The sequence below is a fragment of the Astyanax mexicanus genome, chromosome 20 (genome assembly GCF_023375975.1).
Source record: "Astyanax mexicanus isolate ESR-SI-001 chromosome 20, AstMex3_surface, whole genome shotgun sequence".
NCBI lineage: Eukaryota > Metazoa > Chordata > Actinopteri > Characiformes > Acestrorhamphidae > Astyanax > Astyanax mexicanus.
The window spans coordinates 22,423,690-22,444,843 of NC_064427.1; the positions used below are offsets into that span (position 1 = coordinate 22,423,690).

The 21,154-nt window shown below is 42.4% G+C and overlaps 1 protein-coding gene across 1 annotated transcript; it reads left to right on the top strand.

The window, feature by feature from the left end:
• Positions 1-1,732: 1,732 nt before the first annotated feature.
• Positions 1,733-20,024, top strand: lrrc75bb (leucine rich repeat containing 75Bb). Its single transcript, XM_007255032.4, has 4 exons — positions 1,733-2,188; positions 9,631-9,759; positions 11,432-11,544; positions 17,683-20,024. Exons 1-4 carry the CDS (start codon positions 1,895-1,897, stop codon positions 18,215-18,217), a joined length of 1,071 nt encoding a protein of 356 aa, XP_007255094.2. The 5' UTR covers positions 1,733-1,894; the 3' UTR covers positions 18,218-20,024.
• Positions 20,025-21,154: the final 1,130 nt, after the last annotated feature.

A 21,154-nucleotide genomic window follows, 5' to 3' on the forward strand; every position in this document is an offset into this window, starting at 1 on the left:
GTGGTGGAGTTGGTGAGAGTTGGTGTATGATGGTTGGTGTAGGATGGTGGAAGTGATGGTGAAGCTGGTGGGGGTGGGGGTTGGGGTTGGTGTAAAGGTGGAGGTTGTGGTGGAAGTGATGTGGAGGTGGTGGTGGAACTGGTGGTGGAGGTGGTGGGGTGGTGGAGGTGATGAACGTAGTAGGTGTGGTGGAGGTGGGCAAGTAAGGGGTGGTGTAGAGGTAGAGGTGGTGGTGGACATGATGATGGAGGTGGGGGGGTGGGGGGGGTGGAGGTTGTGGGGGAGAAGATGGAGGTGAATGCAGTGAGGGTGGTGTACAAGGCCAGTGGTAATAAAAATAAAAATATACAGTGTCACTTTTCCTCAGTATCAGGGGGTGCTGGATAATTGTGTAACAGTTGTTGAAACAGTCGGCTCACTCTCACGCAGCACTAATGAATCAGATCTGATTAAATCTGATCATCAGCAGCTGCTCTGTACAAATAGAGAAGCATCTCAGTCAGACAGCGTTCCAGCAGAACACTGAGAACATTGTACAGACCTCAGACTCCCCTTCAGCACAGTCAGCAAAATAGTTTTCACTATTTTGAAATGTCTGCATTGTAGATTAATACTAAACTCATCAAAACTATAGAGAAAAACAAAAAAAACAAGTGTTAAATAAATCTGAATATGTTTTATATATTTTAGATTCTTCAATGTAGCATCTTTGCTTAGATGACAGTTTTGCACACCTCTGCTGCATTTTCGAAGTCAGCTTTATGAGGTAGAGTCACCTGGAATTCAGGCTTTCAGTTAACAGCTGTGCTGAACTCATCAAGAGTTAATTACTTGATTTTCTTGCCTCTTAATGTGTTTGAGAGCATCAGTTGTAAAGTTGTGAAGAGGTAGAGTTGGTATACAGTGAATAGCTCTATTAGAGTCATGTTCTAATCCATCAAATCCATATTATGGCAAAAACGTTTAAACTAAGTAAAGAAAAACAATGGTAACAATTTATATGAATGTCATGTTTATTAGACTGTACAAACATACTTATTATAATGCAGTCATAAAGCATTATAAACATGATTATAAATATCTATAAAAATGTATATGACTTTATATATTATGAGGAAACTGGCCTCATCAGGGAGTCCCAGGAAAGGAAGAGCAAGAGTATCCTTTGTTGCACAGGATAAGTTCCTTCATAGTCTAAATCACTTCAGTATTCATTTATTATGTCGGACAAAATAATAAATAAAATGAAACATTGAATTAGAAGGTGTGTTCTAACTTTTGATTGCTACTGTATGTAACTACTTTTATAACTTTTATACCCTTTTTTATAAAACTTTTATATTTATTTATTTATTTATTTATTTATTTATTTATTTACTTACTATATGTATTTATTTAACTTTAAATGGGTGTTGCCCTCTCTGTTATTAAACACACGTGGAGGAATAATGCGATCTGATTGGCCGGAGACAGTGGCCGCTACATTCTACTGTGTGAACACTGTTATTTTACTTCCCACCTGAATTCGGACAAACCCCGTCCATCCTGCGCTGGGACTGGCTACTAATGCCCGTCCCTCTCCTCCTACTGCTCCGCCTCCTCCTTCTGCTCTGTTGTGATTGGCTTGGAGTTCACACGGAGAGAGGACTATAACGGTGCTGCCCAATCACAGCGCAGACAGTGCAAGGGGCGTGGCCTATTACAGGAGTACAGGTGGGGAAGGGAAAGACGCCACTCTGTCGTGAGTTGTAGCCAAACGCGCGCTCGCTCACCCACACTAGCACGCGCCACACACACAACAACAGTGATGTACCGGGAGCGCGCGCTAAGCTCGTGCCCGCGCCCGTTCACTTCAGCAGTAGTTTGTGAGCGGGGACTGATCCGGTAACCGGACATGGGCTCGCGGCTCGGCAGGCAGGGCAGTCTGGAGCAGTCCCGCCCGAACCGAGCCTCCGAAACCGGGGACAGGACCGAGCCTGCAGCCGCTGGAGGTTCTGCAGGTGGAGGTTCTGGTGGAGAGTTTCTGTTCTCCTCCCTCGTGCTGAGGTCCGAGAAGCTGCCCGGGGTTCTGCGCAGGTCCAGTCCGAGCCCGTACCAGCGCAGGGTGGCGTGGGTTCGGCAGATCCAGAAGCTGCTGAAGGAGCAGAGGGTGGAGGAAGCTGGAGAAGCGCTCAGACTGCTCCGCAAGGTAAACACCAACCAGCAGACCTCCACCAGCATCTCCACCCACAATACCAGAGAGATATGAGTGGGGGTTTGAGAGATGAAGTCGTTTAGAGTGGGGGTTTAAAAGATGAACTGGTTCAGAGTGGGGGGTTTGTATGAGATAAACTCGTTCAGAGTGGGGGGTTGAGATTAACTCGGTTAAAGTGGGGGTTTGTTTGAGAGATGAACTAGTCCAGAGTGGAGGTTTGAGATTAACTCGTTCAGAGTTGGGGGTTTGACATGAAGTAGTCCAGAGTGGGTGTTTAAGATATTAACTCATTCAGAGTGGAGGTTTGAGAGATGGACTTGTTCAGAATGAGAGTTCGAGGGATAAACTTGTTTAGAGTGGGGGTTTGAGATTAGCTTGTTCAGAGTGGGGGTTTGTTTGAGAGATAAACTCGTTGAGAGAGGAGGTTTGTGAGATGGACTTGTTCAGAATGAGGGTTTGACAGATGAACTGGTTTAGAGTGGGGGTTTGAGATTACCTGTTCAGAGTGGGGGTTTAGAGTAGGGATATGAGATGAAGTCTTTCAGATTGTGGTTTTGAGAGATGAGCTTGTTTAGAGTGGGGTTTTGAGAGATTAACTTGTTCAGATTGGGTGTTTGTTTAAGAGATAAACTTGTTTGGAGTGGGGGTCTAAAAGATGAACTCATTCAGAGTGGGGATATGAGATTAAGTCATTCAGAGTGGGGATTTGAGAGATGGACTTGTTCAGAGTGGGGGTTCAAGAGATTAATTTATTCAGACCAGAAGTTTAAGATTAATTCATTCAGAGTGGGGGTTCAAGAGATTAACTTATTCAGACCATAAGTTTAAGAGGAATTCATTCAGAGTGGGGGTTTGTTTGAGATATTAACTCATTCAGAGTGGAAGTTTGAAATTAACTCGTTCAGAGTGGGGGTTTGAGATTAGCTTGTTTAGAGTGGGAGTTATTTGAGAGATAAACTCGTTCAGAGTGAGGATTTGATGAGATGAGATGAACTCATTAAGAGTGGGGGTTTGAGAGATGTACTCATTCAAAGTTGATGTTTTTATGGAGTGATGTTTTTAGGGACTGCAGCATGTAAGTATCCCTCCAATTTTTAATGATGTACAATAAAAAAAAACGTTGTTAGACCAAAAATCTATGCAGAAATCTGTATAACTGAGCATTTCACCCTAAACACACCCATTATTAAATCAATGTATTAATCTGATTATTTATAAAAGTGGGTTGAGTTGCCCTTTTTTCCAGTCATTTCTGGTTCTTGAGGAATTTCAAAAGCAGTTTATTCAGATAAATTACGAATTACACTTGGGCCTTCAGTAAACAGTTGATGACACTGAATGATGATTTTATACTACTAATAATAATCAGTATTATATAAGTATTATATGAGTATTGAATGATGAGTATAATAATTGGAGCTCCTGCATACTTATGTGTTTGGTGTGATTTTGTCAGATGATTATTAAACCCTTCCTGAGTTGGACTGGCAGTGGGATTAATAATAAATAACACCTTAATCCAGAGCTCCAGTTCGGTCTGGTTGGGTCTGGTCTGGTGTTGGTGCTGATGGGCGGTTCTGTGGGCCAGTCTGAACTCTGTAAAGTTCCAGTTCTGTAAAATCCAAAGCAGTCCTGAAATACCATCACATACCTCAACCCAGAACACAAAATGGAACCGGATAGTTCTGTTAAACAATTCTGCAATTTATAAAAAGCATGGGTTAATTAAACATTGTGCTGCTCATCAGTGAAAATAATAAAGAATAAAATAATGAAAACTATTCCAATATTTCATTTCAATTGAAATGGTTAAACAATAATTTAAATGATGAATAAATGGATATTTTTGTTGTTCTGGTTCTGTATAGAACGTTAGCTTTTAGTAAAAAACGGTGTAGAATATAGAGAATTAAGAATTAAAACCTTTCTAAAGGGTTCATATATGGTTCTAAATTATAATTATAATCAGAATATTAGGTTTCGCTTTCAGATGGAGATTAAAGCTGTTTCACATCTGTAGGGTCCGGAGCCTGGTTTCACAGATCTACTACACCAGAACTATTTACAGAAGTGTGTGTGAGAAAGAGAGAGAGAGAGAGATCTCTCCCCCTATAGGGTCAGACTGAGGAACCCTAAAATAAGCCCCTCAGATTCTTTACTCCAGCACCCCCCCCCCCCCTTGAAGAAGAAGTCCAACAAACTATAAACCGCAATAACTCAAAATATGATCAGCAGCAGTTATGAGGTTATTTTAATTAATCATTTTTATTAAACTATAAAATAACCACATACAAAACCTCATAGTCAATAAGCAGTTTGGCCCCGCCTATTCACAACAAAGTTATAAGCAGTGTTTCAGTCCACACTGAATGAGGTACAGAGCAGCCAATCCGAAATGATCATATATTAGAGTTAATCATATTTGAGAGTTAAAGGTGTTTCAGAGCTGGGAATCCAGCACTGGCCTAGTGATGTTGCACTAATTGGTGAAAGATAGAAAAGAGGCGGTGTCTGACTTCACATGTATCAACTGCTTGTGTAGGAAGCATTACAGTGATGAGAAGAGTTTATATGAGTTATGGGTGAGGTAACTGGTGAGAAGGAAATATAAAATTAGAAACAAATTATCATAAAAATATATGATGATGTAGAAACAAATTGTGGACATTTTTGTTAAAAAAGATTGTGAGTGGAGCTTGGGGTGGGTGTAGAAGAGGATTGAGGTGTAATGTGTTCTGTAATAAAGCCATGCTCTGTTCCTGAGGGGAATCAAACTGCTTCATTCCACAGCTGAAGATCACATCACTGTTATTATTATCATCATCACCTGCAGGAGTCATAACAAAGAAAATGAGCAGAGCGGAGAAACATTATACTCTGCTTTAAAAAATATGTTGGTTGTTGTGATCGTGATTGTGAAAGGGATGAGGATAGTGATAGTGACTAGGATGGTGATGGGATAGTAGGGGTGGTGGGCATGGTGAGGGTGGTACTGACATTGCACTGATTATAGTGAAATTGATGGGATTTGTAAAAGTAATAGTGAGTGTGAAGAGTATGGTGATTGGGGAGGTGTTGCGGATGGTGAGGATAATGGAGATGAGGATAGTGAGGTTGATTTTAATTGTGATTCTGATTGAAATGTTGATGGGGATAATGGTAATAGAAATGAGATGGTGATGGGGTGGGGGGATAGTAATGTGGATGGTAATGGGGTAGTAAGGGTGATGGAGAAGGGGATGGTGCAGGGGGTAGTAATGGTAATAGGTTGTGAGCTGTGAGTTATAAACCATGTGTTGTGAGTTGTGAGTTTTTATCTGAGTTGTGAGCCATGGGTTGTGAGCTGTGGGTTGTGAGTTGTGAGCCGTGGGTTCTGAGCCCTGAGTTGTGAGCCGTAAGTTGTGAGCCGTGAGTTGTGAGCTGTAAGTTGTGAGCTGTAAGTTGTGAGCTGTAGGTTGTGAGCTGTAAGCTGTGAGTTGTAAGCTGTGAGTTGTGAGTTGTGAGCTGTAGGTTGTGAGTTGTGAGTTGTGGTGAGGGAATAAGCCTCGGCTTCTCTGTCTAAAGCCTCTAAAGGGATTTCCCCAAAGCTCTAAAGCCCCAAGCTTCAGTGAGTGCCAGCCTGTAACAGGGCTTACCGTTGCGGGGGATTGTCTGGACACACACCGTTCATCACATCACCCACCATGTTTATAAACACCGCCCACTCTCCCACAACCCACCAATCACCTACCAGCTACCTGATCAGGTTCTATACTAGTCCCAAAGCCTGACTCTGAGAACCACACCCAAAACACCACAGAGAGGAACCACAACTTCACCACTGTTTAAGGTGGTATTTGAGTTAGGAACGCAGTTAGCATAATGCTAATTGGTGTACATGAGCTTCTGTATGTTAGCTACATTAGCCTCACAGCTCAGGTGTAAAGCTAAAGATTGGGCTGGGTTGAGTATATCTGGAGATTGGTGGTGTCATGTGGTGGGCGGGCCTTATTCTGATCCTGGTGATGCTATTCGATGTTTGGAGAGAAATCTTAGCGGAGTTGGTGTAATAGTGCGGGACCCCGAGGGTTAACCTCCCAAATTCCATCATTAATCCAGAACCGAGAGAACAATCAGATCCTCATGCTCATACTGATTCATACTCACACTGATTCATACTCACACTGACCCATACTCTCAATAAGTCATTGTCACAAATATTCACACTTTTCCTGCTGATTCATGCAGTTTTATAGAGATTGATGGTCTGATTTGATTCAGATTGAGTTTAGTGATGCTGAGTTTTTAGGCATGCTGAGTTTAGTGATGTTGAGTTTAGTGATGTTGAGTTCAGTGATGCTGAGTTCAGTGATGCTGAGTTCAGTGATGCTGAGTTCAGTGATGCTGAGTTTAGTGATGCTGAGTTTAGTGATGTTGAGTTTAGTGATGTTGAGTTTAGTGATGTTGAGTTTAGTGATGCTGAGTTTAGTGATGCTGAGTTTAGTGATGCTGAGTTTAGTGATGTTGAGTTTAGTGATGCTGAGTTTAGTGATGCTGAGTTTAGTGATGTTGAGTTTAGTGATGTTGAGTTTAGTGATGTTGAGTTTAGTGATGCTGAGTTTAGTGATGTTGAGTTTAGTGATGTTGAGTTTAGTGATGTTGAGTTTAGTGATGTTGAGTTTAGTGATGTTGAGTTTAGTGATGCTGAGTTTAGTGATGTTGAGTTTAGTGATGTTGAGTTTATTGATGCTGAGTTAAGTGATGTTAAGTTTAGTGATGTTGAGTTGGAGAAATGTGATGCTGTAAACCAGCGCTGCGTAACCACAGCAGTGTGCTCCGACTTGGCGGCAGAAATAGTCGCATCTGTAGAAAGATGGATGAAAGCGAGGCTGTTTTTTGTCAGCTGTGATCAGAGCGGGCGGCGGCTACACGCATTCCTCCTGTTCTCCCACTAATCTCCTGCTTCTGCTGTGTGTGTGTGTGTGTGTGTGTGTGTGTGTTGGACTCTGGGGATTAGGCCTTCACTGCCTTCTCAGCACCAACCACACAGAAAACAAACACAGTACAGAACCGACTCCACACTCCCAGCTGTTTCTAACCCAACGGACACAATCACATTCACACCACATAACACTTAAACACAGTACACATAGTACACAGAATATACACAGTACACAGTATAGGAGTGAACAGCATATATGTCTGGAGGAGCATCGTAATCCCATCACTCAAACCACAATCACATTTTGAGGAGATCAGAGACGCTTATGATCACATTATTATTATTATTATTATTAATAGGGTTCCTGTAAAAAAAAGTCATAAATTTGCTGTAGGTATTACATTTTTAGATGCATTTAGGTGCATTTAATGCCAGTGGAAAAGCACATACTAACATTAGCGGCAAGTTTCTAGGGAGAGAAATAAGGTTAGCAGAGAGCTAGCTAATGCTATTGGGGAGAGAACTAAGGTTAGGGGAGTTAACATCAGCGGCGAGCTAGCTAACGTTTCTGGGAAGAGAACTAAGATTAGCGGAGTTAACATTATTGGCGAGCTAGCTAACATACTAACATTAGTGGTGAGTTAGCTAACGTTACTAGGGAGAAAACTATGGTTAGCAGAGTTAATTTCAATGGTGAGCTAGTTAATGTTACTGGGGAGAGAACTAAAGTTAGCTAACATTAGCTGCAAGCTAGCTAATATGACTGAGGAGAGAACTAAGGCAAATGTAGAGCTAGCTAACGTTAACGGGGAGAGAACTAAGGTTAGTGGCGTTAGCAAAAGCAGCGAGCTAGCTAACATACTAACATTAGCAGCGAGTTAGCTATGTTACTAGAGAGAAAACTATGTTTAGTGGAGAGCTAGCTAACATTGGGGAGAGCTAGCAAACATGCTAACATGTTTTGCATCACAATGGAACAAGATTGAAGAATAAAAACTTATAATAAATGGAAACATTTATTTTCTACTTAAAAAGTTATTACCACATTTTTGGGCCTTAAATTATATTAATCGAGGTCTTAAAAAGGTCTTAAAAAGCATTAAATTTGACTTTAAAGATGGAGCAAGAACCCGGTAAAAAGCCCCACCCACATTAACTATGTCACCGATTTCCCCCACTTTATTCCGAAACGTAATAATCACGATACCACACCATCCACCGTCCGGGTGGGTTAGCTGAGAATGTTACAATAGCAACCTAATGAATAAAGGTGATAATTATGGCACAATTAAAAACTAGCTGCTCATCTGGATTTGAGCTAGGACTATGCCCCACAAAATTATGTTTTTATGTTATCAGAAATCTGACTATTCCCCTCTCAAATACCCTCCTTCTGGCCCCATTCGATATCACTTGTCACAATCTGCTGTGGCGACAAGGTTTAAAATATTTTGCACAGTGTATCTCACCAAGTGTGCCACGGGCTTTGATTGCTTAAACTGCTATAGGTCGAATGGGTGGGGCTAAACCATGCTGCACTCTCTCCACATCCAGCAGTCTTATTCTTCACTATATGGGAAAGGCTGTGTGTGTGTGTGTGTGTGTGTGTTTGTGTGTGTGTGTGTGTGTGTGTGTGTGTGTGTGTGTGTGCTGGGGTCGAGGAATCCCTGAGAAATTGTCTAATCCATCATTCAGTCCAGACCCTGGTAGAAAGCGCTGACGGAGAAGAGGAGAGTGCTGAGCGAGGGGTTCTTGCTCGGTTCTGTCCATAAGTAATTAGACACTGACAGACGTCCCACTGTACTGTCTCACTTCCAGCTTTGTTTATAAACCATATAGAGATACCCACACACAGACATTAACATGGGGTTATAGGCAATAGATGTAGCTGCTATTGATTAATGCTTCATGAACATTATAGAGCACCCCTACACTTCCTGTAGTGTATTACAGTCGGTCATAGTGAGCATGTGGATCATATGAACATTATAGGGCAATTATAGAGCACCCACTACATTTCTTGTAGTGTATTACAGTCTGTCAGAATGAGGGTGGGGATCACATGAACATTATAAAGCATTATAGAGTGCCCCCTACGCTTCCTGTAGTGTATTACAGTCTGTCAGAATAATCTTGTGGATCATATAAACATTATAGAGCATTCTAGAGCGCCCCCTATATTTCCTGTACTATATTACAGTCTGTCAGAATGTGCTTGTGGATCATATAAACATTATAGCACATTATAAAGCGCCCATCAAGCTTCCTTTAATGTATTACAGTCTGTCAAAATAAGCATCTGGATAATATGAACATTATAGAGCATTATAGAGCGCCCCTTACTCTTCCTGTAGTGTATTACAGACTGTCATATGAGCATTATAGATAGCACCCCTTACACAGCAGGAATTAAGCTGGATGGATTAAACTATTTTGTTGACCTTTACAACTGCCAGTTTTAATCACTCTCTCCCTGTGTCTTTCTATCTCTATCTCTCTCTTTCTCTCTCTATAGGATCTGGGTCTAGAGGGATCATCTCTGAATGATGTTCTGTATAAGAACTCCGCCTTCCTGAACATGGTGGATCCGATTTCTCATGAGCTGCTGCTGAGCCTGGCCCGAGACATGCAGTGCCCGAAGCGGGTAACCCTTCCCAACACACACACACACATACTTACACACTCACACACGTATTCAGGTAAATATAGATTTGAGAATGATATATAGCTGTCTGGGCAGCTGGGAGATGCAGCAGGGCATCAGATGGGGGTTTATACAGCCATACTGTTCACAGAGCTGCCAGCCTAAACCCGAGCCTGAGCCTGCAGCTCTACAAGGGCTCTGCTGCTGTTGCTCTAAATCTGTAGCTGTGTGTCAATCTGAGCTGGATCTGCAGCTCTGGCTCTGTAGTTCTGGATATGTGTATCTGGATCTGCAGCTTTTAATCAGCAGCTCTGGATCTGTAGCTTTAGATACGCGTCTCTGGATCTGTAGCTCTAGATATGTGTCTCTGGATCTCTAGCTCTAGATACGTGTATCTGGGTCTGCAGCTCTAAATCTGTAGCTCTAGATACGCGTCTTTGGATCTGTAGCTCTAGATATGTGTCTATGGATCTGCAGCTCTAGATATGTTTCTCTGGATCTGTAGCTCTAGATAGGTGTCTGGATCTGCAGCTCTGGATCTGCAGCTCTGGCTCTAAAGCTCTAGTGTTTTAGGATCTGTAGCTCTTGATATATGTCTCTGGATCTGTAGCTGTATATATGTCTCTGGATCTTGAGCTTTTAGTCAGTGGCTCTGGGTGTGCATCTCTAGATATGTGGCTCTGAATCTGTAGCTCTGGGTGTTTTGCACAAAATCTGTAGCTCTCGATTTGCATCTCTGAGTATGTGCAGCTCTGTATTAGTTGCTGTAGATCTGTATCTCAGAATCTGCAGCTCTATATTTGCAATCATGATTCTGTTAGTTCAGATCTGTATCTGTACAGCTCTAGATCAATAGCTCTGGATCTGTTTCTTTACATTTGTAGGTTTGAGTCTGTAACTCTGCTTCTGATGCTCCGCATGTGTTACTCTGGATCTGTAGCTCTAAATCTGTAACCCTGGATCACCACAAGTTCTGTATTTTAGGCCTGCCCCTCTGAATTTGCAGTTTGGATCTTGATCTCTAGATCTGTTGCTCTTGATATGCAGCTCTGGGTCTGTAGCTCTAATACTGTTGCTCTGGATTTGTAGATCTAGATCTGTTGTTCTGGGTCTGCAGCTTTGGATCTGTTTCTCTTGAGTTGTAGGTCTGAATCAGCAGCTCTGGACCTGGAGCTCTAGGATTATATCTGTTTTTATTGTCTCGATGTTTGGGTGAATATCAGCTCTGTTTGGGTTGAGTAAATAGGTGTGTTAATAATTTGTTAATCATGTATCTGTGAAATTGTGAATTTAATGTAAAGTGCAGCAGGGACATGTCCTCCCGTGTTTTGGGGACAATGTAGGATTATTTGGGTGAGCTGCTCTGGATCCCGTGTTCAGACGGACACTGTTTTTAGGTTATGGGAATGTTCTGAGTGCAGAGATTAAAGTAATCCGCCGAAATTTCTCTATAATCTCTGTCGGCTGCGTTCTGTTCACTTCAGCTCTCAGTGAGTTCAGGCTATGTGCTGAAGCGAAGGTCAGCTGGTCGTCACTCTGACCTCTGACCACTCTGACCAGCTGCTGTCCACAGACTGTCCACTGACCATCATTCTTCCTTATGCAGGCTTTCCCGTGAATTATTTCTCCGGGATGGTTAGAATAACACTGTTTCTCCTTGTTTCTCCTGCAGGAGGCGAACGCCCTGAAGTCTTCAGATAAGATCTGCCGGCAGCTGGTGTATCACCTCACCCCCCACTCCAAGTGGACAAGACAGAGCGTCCCCAAGAGAAAGTCCCATGCCTGGTCAGTCCACAGTGTCTTCCTGTCACAAGCCCATCACCCAGCGTTTATAACCAGCCAATAACCATGTAAACAACATCTGCTGACCATCAGCATAGTTTCATTCTATTCATGAATCAGTTATTAATCAATGACTCTCAGAAATCAATCCAAATCAGTCAAATACAAAATTAGTCATAGAATCATCACATGTGGAATAAACTGAGTATTGAATGGTATTAATCCAAGTACTCTAAAGCTGAGTACTGACTAATACTTATCAGAGTACCAGCTGATATTCAGCATTTAAGTACTCAAATCCAAATACTAATCAGATCATGTTTATGAGGTACATTGGCTGATGCTAATCAGTTTCCTAAATATGAGTATCAGCATTTATTGACTCTTCTCTCTCCCTCACTCTATCTTTCTCTCTCGCTCTCTCTCTCTCTCTCTCTCTTTATTTTTCTGTGGGGGGGGGGGGGGGGGGGCTCTCCCCATCCCCATCCTCATTCCAATCCCTGAGAAATTAACCCAGTTTGATTTACATCTAAAACAAAACAGCGGGAGCTTCAGCAGTAGTATTGTCTGCACTGATTAGCATGGTGATGGTGTATGAGGTGTTAGTGTGTGTTGTGCACAGCACAGCAGTGCTGCTGGAGTTTTTAAACACTACTGCACAAATCCTGTGGGATAATCCTGTGGTAGGAGTCCAGGATGCTGCTCAGGTAGACAAGGCGACTCACTCTGTGAGTTAGAAGTGCTCGGCATTGGGAGGTAGTAAGGAGTGCGCGGTGTTGGGAGGTAAGGGGGTGGTGGGGGTGTAGTGAGGAGTGTGCAGTGTTCTGAGGGGCGGGATGTAGTGAGGAGTGCATGGGGTAGTGAAGAGTGTGCGGTGTTGGTGGTGCAAGGGAGGTGTCAGGGAGGTCAGGGGCAGTGTAGTAAGGAACGTGCAGTGTAGTAAGGAATCTGTGTTGTTGTGAGGAGTGCACAGTGTAGTGAGGAGTGTGCAGTGTTGTGAGGAGTGTGCGGTGTTGTGAGGAGTGCATAGTGTAGTGAGGAGTGTGCATTGTAGTAAGTAGTGTGCGGTGTAGTGAGGTGTGCACAGTATAGTGAGGAGTGCGCAGTGTTGGGGGTATGGGGGCGGTGTTGTGTGTAGCGGAGTGAGCGCTCAGCCTGAGGCTTTCATCACCACACTGCACCTCAATACGCCACTCTAATGATGAATGTGTTTAATAAATCTGTGTGTGCGTGTGTGTGTGTGTGTGTGTGTGTTTGTGTGTGAGGCAGCATCCCTGCTGTACACTCGCTGGGTAATTATACTCTTTCTCATCACCACTAATGCAGTGTGAGTCTGTCCTGGGGGTGTTGGGGGGGTAATGGGATGCCGTGGGCGGAGTGAGAGTGTGTGTGTGTGTGCAGGAGTGTGTGTGTGTGTGTGTGTGTGTGTGCTGGGGTGTGGGTAAGGGTGCTCAATTTCACTCTATTACATTGTTACCATTATAACTGATATTTAACCCCTTAATAACTGCAGCCTGAACCCGATCTCCACGTGAATTATACAGTATCCACTATGAATTATTAACTAGCCAACATAAACTGTTTAGCATTTAGGATGACAGATTCAATATCCAGTATGAAATCAGTTTACACTAATGCATTTAATGCTGCCATTAATTCTTAATTGTCCAGCATTAATTAATTATTTATACCGTTCTTGATCTAGTGTGCAACATTACTTATTCAGTATGAATTATTTACTAACCAGCATGAAATGTTCAGTAGCTATAATGGTCAATGTCCTGTAGGAAGCAAGTGCCCACTTTAATGACTGAGTTTCTAAAAGAGAAAATAGATATCCAGCTTGAATTTTTTTTTAATGACACATTTAATATCCAGTATGAATTCAGTGTCCAATCATGCATTTCATGCTGTCATAAATTATTTATTGTCCAGCATCCTTTATTTATTGTTAATAATTTAGTGTGCAACATTATTTATTTAGTATCCACTATGAATTATTATGAATGTATCTGAAGAGCATGAATTGTTCAATACATAGTTCAAATTATTTAATTTCCAGGATGAATTCAGTGTCCACAAATTAACTGCTGAATTTTTTTGACCATAATGGCTTAGGCACATGCACACACACGCACACACGAACACACGCACACACACACACACACATAGTGATGTTAATATAGTGCTGATGGTAATATTACACCGTCAGATGATTCATGATTAACGTCACACCGCCTCATAGCTGACCTACTTAAACTCCCTATCCCCACACGCACTGTCCCCCACACTGTCCCCCTTATTTTCCCCTCACTGTCCTCCACACTGACCCCCACACTGTCCCCCTCACTGACCCCCACACTGTCCCCCTCACTGACCCCCACACTGTCCCCCTCACTGACCCCCACACTGTCCTCCTCACTGAACCCCACATTTCCCCCCCTCACTGTCCTCCACACTTACCCCCACACACAGGCCCGCACACTGTTCCCCTATACAGTTCCCACACACTGTCTCACAAAACTGTCCTCCACCTTGTCCCCTACATTGTCCCCCTTACTGTTCTCCACACTGTCCTCCACACATTGTCCCCTGCATCATCCTTCACACTGTCCTCCTACACTGAACCACATACTGACTCCCACACTGACTCCCACACTGTCCTACACACTATCCCCTGCATTGTCCTTTACACTGTCCCTCACACTGCCCCCTACACTGACCCCCACACTGTCCTCTACACTGTCCCACACACACTGTCCTCAACATTGTCCCGAATCTGCTACTGTCGCGCAGAGATTTTTAACTGTACCGCGGAACTCTTAAACTGTCTTGCGGAGCTCTTTAACTGCTAAAAAGCTCCGCAGGACAGTATGAGCTCCGTGCGACAGTATGTGAGCTCCGCAGTACAGTTAAAAATCTCCACGCAACAGTATATGTGACCTCCGCGGTACAGTTAAAAAGCTTCGCGCGCAGTAGGTGAGCTCCGCGGTACAGTTAAAAAGCTCTGCGTGACAGTATGTGAGTTCCGCAGTACAGTTAAAAAGCTCTGCACTACAGTGAGCTCCGTGGTACAGTTAAAGAGCTACGCGGTACAGTTAAAAAGCTCTGCGCTACAGTGAGCTCCGCAGTACAGTTAAAAAGCTCTGCGGTACAGTTAAAAAGCTCCACAGTAGTTAAAAAGCTCCGCGGTACAGTTAAAAATCTCAGCAGTACAGTTAAAAAGCTCCGCGGTACAGATAAAAAGCTCTGCGGTACAGTTAAAAAGCTCTGCGCGACAGTATGTGAGCTCCATGGGACAGTTAAAAAGCTCCGCACGACAGTATGTGAGCTCCGCGGTACAGTTAAAAAGCTCTGCGCGACAGTAGATGAGCTCCGCAGTACAGTTAAAAAGCTCCGTGGTACAGTTAAAAAGCTCCGTGGTACAGTTAAAAAGCTCCACGCTACAGTGAGCTCCGCGGTACAGTTAAAGAGCTACGCGGTACAGTTAAAAAGCTCTGCGCGACAGTAGATGAGCTCCGCAGTACAGTTAAAAAGCTCTGCGGTACAGTTAAAAAGCTCCACAGTACAGTTAAAAAGCTCTGCGGTACAGTTAAAAAGCTCCGCAGTGCAGTTAAAAAGCTACGCGGTACAGATAAAAAGCTCCGTGGTACAGTTAAAAAGCTCCGCACGACAGTATGTGAGCTCCGCGGTACAGTTAAAAAGGTCCGCGCTACAGTGAGCTCCGCGGTACAGTTAAAAAGCTCTGCGCGACAGCATGTGAGCTCCGCGGTACAGTTAAAAAGCTCTGCGCGACAGTATGTGAGCTCCGTGGGACAGTTAAAAAGCTCCGCACGACAGTAGGTGAGCTCCGCGGTACAGATAAAAAGCTCCGCAGTACAGTTAAAAAGCTCCGCGGTACAGATAAAAAGCTCCGCGGTACAGTTAAAAAGCTCTGCACGACAGTAGGTGAGCTCCGTGGTACAGTTAAAAAGCTCCGTGCGACAATAGATGAGGGCAGTTTTCACATCTACCTGACATAAAATTTTATTTTATTTTCTGGTCTATGTTTTTGTTTGATTTCTGGTAAGGTAAATACTATTCTGTGCAATGTTGACATACTTTTAACCATGCTAGAAATTAGCCATTCATTATTGTGGCACTGTCATTATGTTGCAAAAAGATTTAATACAATAAGGAGCCTAAGTTTATTGTTTTAAATAAATGTTCTATTTGTTTATATTGTCCTTTCATCTTTTTATCTTCTCACATAATTCAAACAAAATTTATAGGCCATTTGAATTGAAAAATGGTTCCAGAATCGAAAATCGTTTCTGAATCGAATCGTGACCCCAAAAATTTAAATCGAATCACCAGACACTAAGAGATTCGCACCCCTAGTGTTAATGTACATTTCAGCCACCAAACACACAAACACTACACACACGCTGAGCTGTGATTGGTGGGTTATTGCGGGGGATTGTGCAGTTATATAAGCCCTGGTTCTGGAATCACGCAGGTGAATAATGTGCGGTTCTGATCCAAGCTGATGGGCGGTTCTGATTTACAGCTTTAATAACTGCTGCTGCTGTTTGGTGGGCGGAGTCCAGAGTGTTCCTTCAGGCTTACCCGGTTCCCCTGCAGAAATCCATGTCTTTAAACAGAACCAGAAGAAGAACTGCCAGCTGAACGGTTCCCCTGGCCGATAACTGATAAGACCTGGGGGCAAAAGTATTGGGAGACATCTATGTTAGAACTTCAAAGGGAGTCTGCTCCTCACTAATGCTTGTGGGTTTATAATGTGCCGGCAGCTCCTGGAGGTGTCCCAATACTTTTATACATTAACTTATATACTAAACCCCTAAAGTATCGAGACACCTCCACATTCCACCTATAAATACATACTGCATCTTCCGTGTGTGTGTGTGTCTAGCTCTGACAGGAGAAAAGGACATCCTTAGCTGCTCACACATTGCCACATCAGCCACCTCACTGATGGCACTCAGCCTCGTCACACACACACGCTCACACACACACACACACACAGCAGGTGGAGGCGTGTGCTTTGTTGTTTCCCTGGACCAGTGTCTCCACCCACACAGAAACTGTGTGTGTGTGTGTCCGATGGCTTCTAGAGAAAAGCCCCAGAACCAATCAGCCAATCAGAGCGAAGAGTGACAGCGGGCGGTTTAATCCTGCAGCGTCAGCAGAACGCCTTCATACTACACACACACACACACACACATTCACTACACACTATACACACAACACACATATATACACACACACACACACACACACACACACTATATATATACACACACAGTTTCAGTCCAGCTCTAGGGCTGCTACTGTTTCAGTGTTACTTAAACTCTAACATAACTCTAATGTAAGTATATTTTAACTAATCTATAGTAATAAATAATGAAAGTCCAAATTCAATTCAAATTCAAGCTTAACTCCAATGTAACCCTATTTATAATTTTAAAGTTATTCTAATGCAACTAACATAATTAACTCTAATCTAACTACTGTAACTTGATCCTTACTCTATTGTAACTCTAATCTAACTAATATAACTCGACCGTACTTCTAATGTAATTCTAATCTAACTACTAAATCTCGACCGTACTTCTAACGTAATTCTAATCTAACTACTATAACTCCATTGTAACTCTAACGTAACTCTAATCTAACTACTGTAACTTGATCACAACTTTAACATTACTGTAATCTAACGAATGTAACTCAATTCTTACTCCACTGTAACTCCATCGTGACTTTAACGTAACTCTAATCTAACTACTATAACTCGATCATAACTCACATAACTCTAATCTAACTACTATAACTTATTTATAACCCTAACGTAACTCTTATCTAACCACTGTAACTTGATCACAACTCTAACAGAACTGTAATCCAACTACTGTAACTCAATTCTTACTCTAATGTAACTCCAGCGTGACTTTAACGTAACTCTAGTCCAACTACTATAACTCAATCGTAACTCTAAAGTAACTCCAATATAACTACTTTAACTCAATTGTAACTCTCACATTACTTTAATCTAACTACTGTAACTTAATTGTGACTTTATTGTACCTCTGACCTAACTACTGTAAATCAATCGGAACTCTAATTTGTGTTTCTGTTTTACAGTCTAAAGACGACCCTGAAGAAGAAATTGACGGGTGACACCGTGGACCTGTCCGGTATCCCCCTGTCCGGGCGGGACGTCCAGCGTGTGGTGTTTTACCTGCACAGTTACGGCTCCTCGGTGGAGGCGGTGGACCTGAGCTTCACAGAGCTGCAGGACGATGGCCTGCGCCAGCTGCTGCCCGCCCTCGGCCTGCTACCCAAACTCTCCACCCTCGCCGTCAACGGCAACCGCCTGACCACCGCCATCCTGAAGGACCTGACTGAGGCACTGAAGGACACAAAGAGCTTCCCCAGCTTGGCCTGGGTCGACCTGGGCAACAACGTGGACATCTTTACCCTGCCTCAGCCCCTGCTGGTGGCTCTACGGCGGCGCTATGGCCTGCGGAGCAGCCTGCCCACAATCTACGAGTACCGGGAGAGGCAAGACGGACCCACCGGCCTGGAGGCGTCCACTGAGGAGGACGAAGATGAACCAGAGCCCTGGAGCACGGAGGAGAACGCCGGGAACATCACGCTGCACTTCACTCAGAGGTGATATGGTCAGGGTTCTGCGTGGTCCTCCACTGGTAGCAGGTTAATCGCTCTCTGGAAAACAGAAGCGATTCCGAGAGTCAGAACCAGACCCTCCCCAGAGCGTGACGGATCCCTGGAACAAGAGGGAGAACAGCAGGAACATCGCATGGAACTGTGAACTGTGATTGTGAGGTGATTGGAGGAGTTCCGTTCTGTTCCTATTGGGTTCTCCAGAGTTCTTTAAGCTCCTCCATAATTTACATGGTTCCTCAGAGAGGGTTCTCCATGTTTCCCCTCGATTCTTCAGGCATCTCCTAGATTCTACGGGGTTCTAGTCTTTTCCAGGGTTCTACCACATTCTCGATGGTTCCTCAGGGTTCTAAAGTTCTTGCCCTCTGGAAATCTGAGATTCTCTGGAGTCCTCCAGGATTCTCCAAAATTCCCCTGGATTGTCCAAAGCTCTGCAGGGTCCCTCAGGGTACCCTGGGTTCTCCTGGGTTCTTCACAGCAGTTTATACTTCTGTGTAGACGCAGCATGTTGTGTATGGTGTATGATGTGAGTGTTTATACTGGTAAGCAGGTGTGTGTGTGAGTATTTATACAGGTGTGTGTGTGTGTGTGTGTGCGTGCGTGCATGTGTGTGTTTGTGTGTTTGCTGCCTCTGCTCGTTAGCGGAGACCCAACACAGCTAGCCGAGAGACACAGCAGCACTGTGTCTCTAAACACAGTATAAACATATAAACATGTATTAGGAAAGTAATTACAGGTGATTGTCCGGTTATAGCTATTGAGATATACTCAATATATTTATGTAAGCTGTACTGATGTACTGCTGTTGGTCAGTGATGGGTGCGTGTTGGGTCAGTAGTTGGTGAGTGATGGGTAAGTGTTGAGTCAGTTGTGAGTGATGAGTGAGTGGTGGGTCAATGGTTGGAGCACCAGGTTGTTGATTAGATTATGTTGTGAGTGGATCAGTGGTGGGTCAGTAGTGGGTGAGTGGTGGGGCAGTGGTGGGTCAGTAGTGAAGTGAGTGGTGGGGCAGTGTTGGCTCAGTAGTCGGTCAGTGGTGGGTGAGTGGTGTGTCAGTAGTGGGTAAGTGGTGGGGCAATAATGGATGAGTGGTAGGGCAGTGGTAGGTCAGAAGTGCATCAGTGGTGGGTCAGTGTTGGGTGCCTCAGAACCAATATTTATGCTGTTATTACAGGATTGTTAATGTGTAATTACACAGTTATTACAGACACTTATAAATTGGAACAAAGTGATTCATTGAGCCATATTCATCGAGTGTCAGATATAGAGCCCCTCCCCCCCAAAACAGCGGTAATAAGCCCCCCCCCCCCCCCCCTAAATCAGTGATAAGTCCCTCCCCAAACCAGCTCTGATTGGGTCCTAGGGGTGGAGTCATTCAGGTAAAATTCAGAATTTCTTGAACATCTGGGTGAATTTACTCTCAGTTTTTTATTTTGATTTTATTGTGTGTTATTGTTGCTTTGTGTTGTTTATGATTGTGTTGTTTATTAATGTGTTTATATGTTCAGTTCTGTCTGTGGTTCTGATTCTGATACAGTCAGTCTGATTTGACTGGTCATTAATATGCATGAGCTCATCAGCCTGAATGCATTTTGATTGGCTGTCCCAATCAACACAGTATTTAATACACTATTTACACGCTTTATAGATTGATTATTATTATGATTATTATATATTTATAATAAACGCTGCATTAGCACGTATCTCCTCCCACTGTTTCTGGTGTTTTTATGAATATTTCTGTGATGTTTCCTGATTATTTTGTATCACTTTTAAAATATTGATGTAAACAAAATAAACAGTAATGATTTATTATTAAACGAAAAGTTATTGATTATAATGTTGACATAATATTTGTTTGTGTACTATTTGTGTGTGTGTGTGTGTGTGTGTGAGAAAGAGAGAGAGAGAGAGAGAGAGAAAGAGAGTGTGTATAATGTGTGTATATATATATTGAGAGTGTGTGTGTGGGTGTGTGTATAAACAGGGCGGGATCATTAGTGAGGTTGTGGTGCTGCTTTAGAGAAGCCAGTTTGAAAAGATCAAACAGAGCAACACACACATATATACACATGACCTCATTATTATTATAGTGTGAAACCAGTCTCAGTGCACTTTAACTATTATTATGATTTTTTTATTATTATTATTATTATTATTATATAAAAAAAATAATAATACAATTATGAATCAATAATTAATAATTATAATAAATTCTAAATATATTCTGTATTTTTGAGGGTTTAATTTGGGTCACAGTACGTTACTAGAACTCCAATGCTGCCACCTAACGGCCCACAGCTGCATGTGCAACAAGCCACATACAATACAGAACTCCATTTAACATTTTATGTATTTTATGAAGCACAAAGAAATGAAAACTTTATTTAAAGTTTAAGAATGTAGAATGGAAGTTTTTCACAGTCAGATCAGTTCAAATATTACGTAGTAAAGGTTCACACATTTCTTTATTAAAAACATAAATATATATAAATATATGCCTGAGTGGACACATAAATAACTCTCAAACATTAACCATTAACACATTTAATAATAATAATAATAATAATAATAATAATAATAGTAACGGCCCACAGCTGCATGTGCAACAAGCCACAGTATACAATACAGAACTCCATTTAACCTTTTAATTATTTTATAAAGCACAAAGAAATGAAAACTTTATTTAAAGTTTAAGAAAGTAGTAGAATGAGGTTTTCCACAGTCAGATCAGTTCAAATATTACGTAGTAAAGGTTCACACATTTCTTTATTAAAAACATAAATATATATAAATATAGCCGCCTGAGTGGACACATAAATAACTCTCAAACATTAACCATTAGCACATTTAATAATAATAATAATTATTATTATTATTATTATTATTATTATTATTATTATTATTATTATTATTATTATAAAAGAGT

Excerpts from the sequence above, each read along its gene's own strand:
- lrrc75bb (XM_007255032.4), top strand. The coding sequence starts at position 1,895 with ATGGGCTCGCGGCTCGGCAGGCAGGGCAGTCTGGAGCAGTCCCGCCCG. Across the intron at positions 2,189-9,630 it reads CGCTCAGACTGCTCCGCAAG|GATCTGGGTCTAGAGGGATC; the intron begins GTAAACACCAAC and ends CTCTCTCTATAG. Across the intron at positions 11,545-17,682 it reads AAGAGAAAGTCCCATGCCTG|TCTAAAGACGACCCTGAAGA; the intron begins GTCAGTCCACAG and ends TCTGTTTTACAG.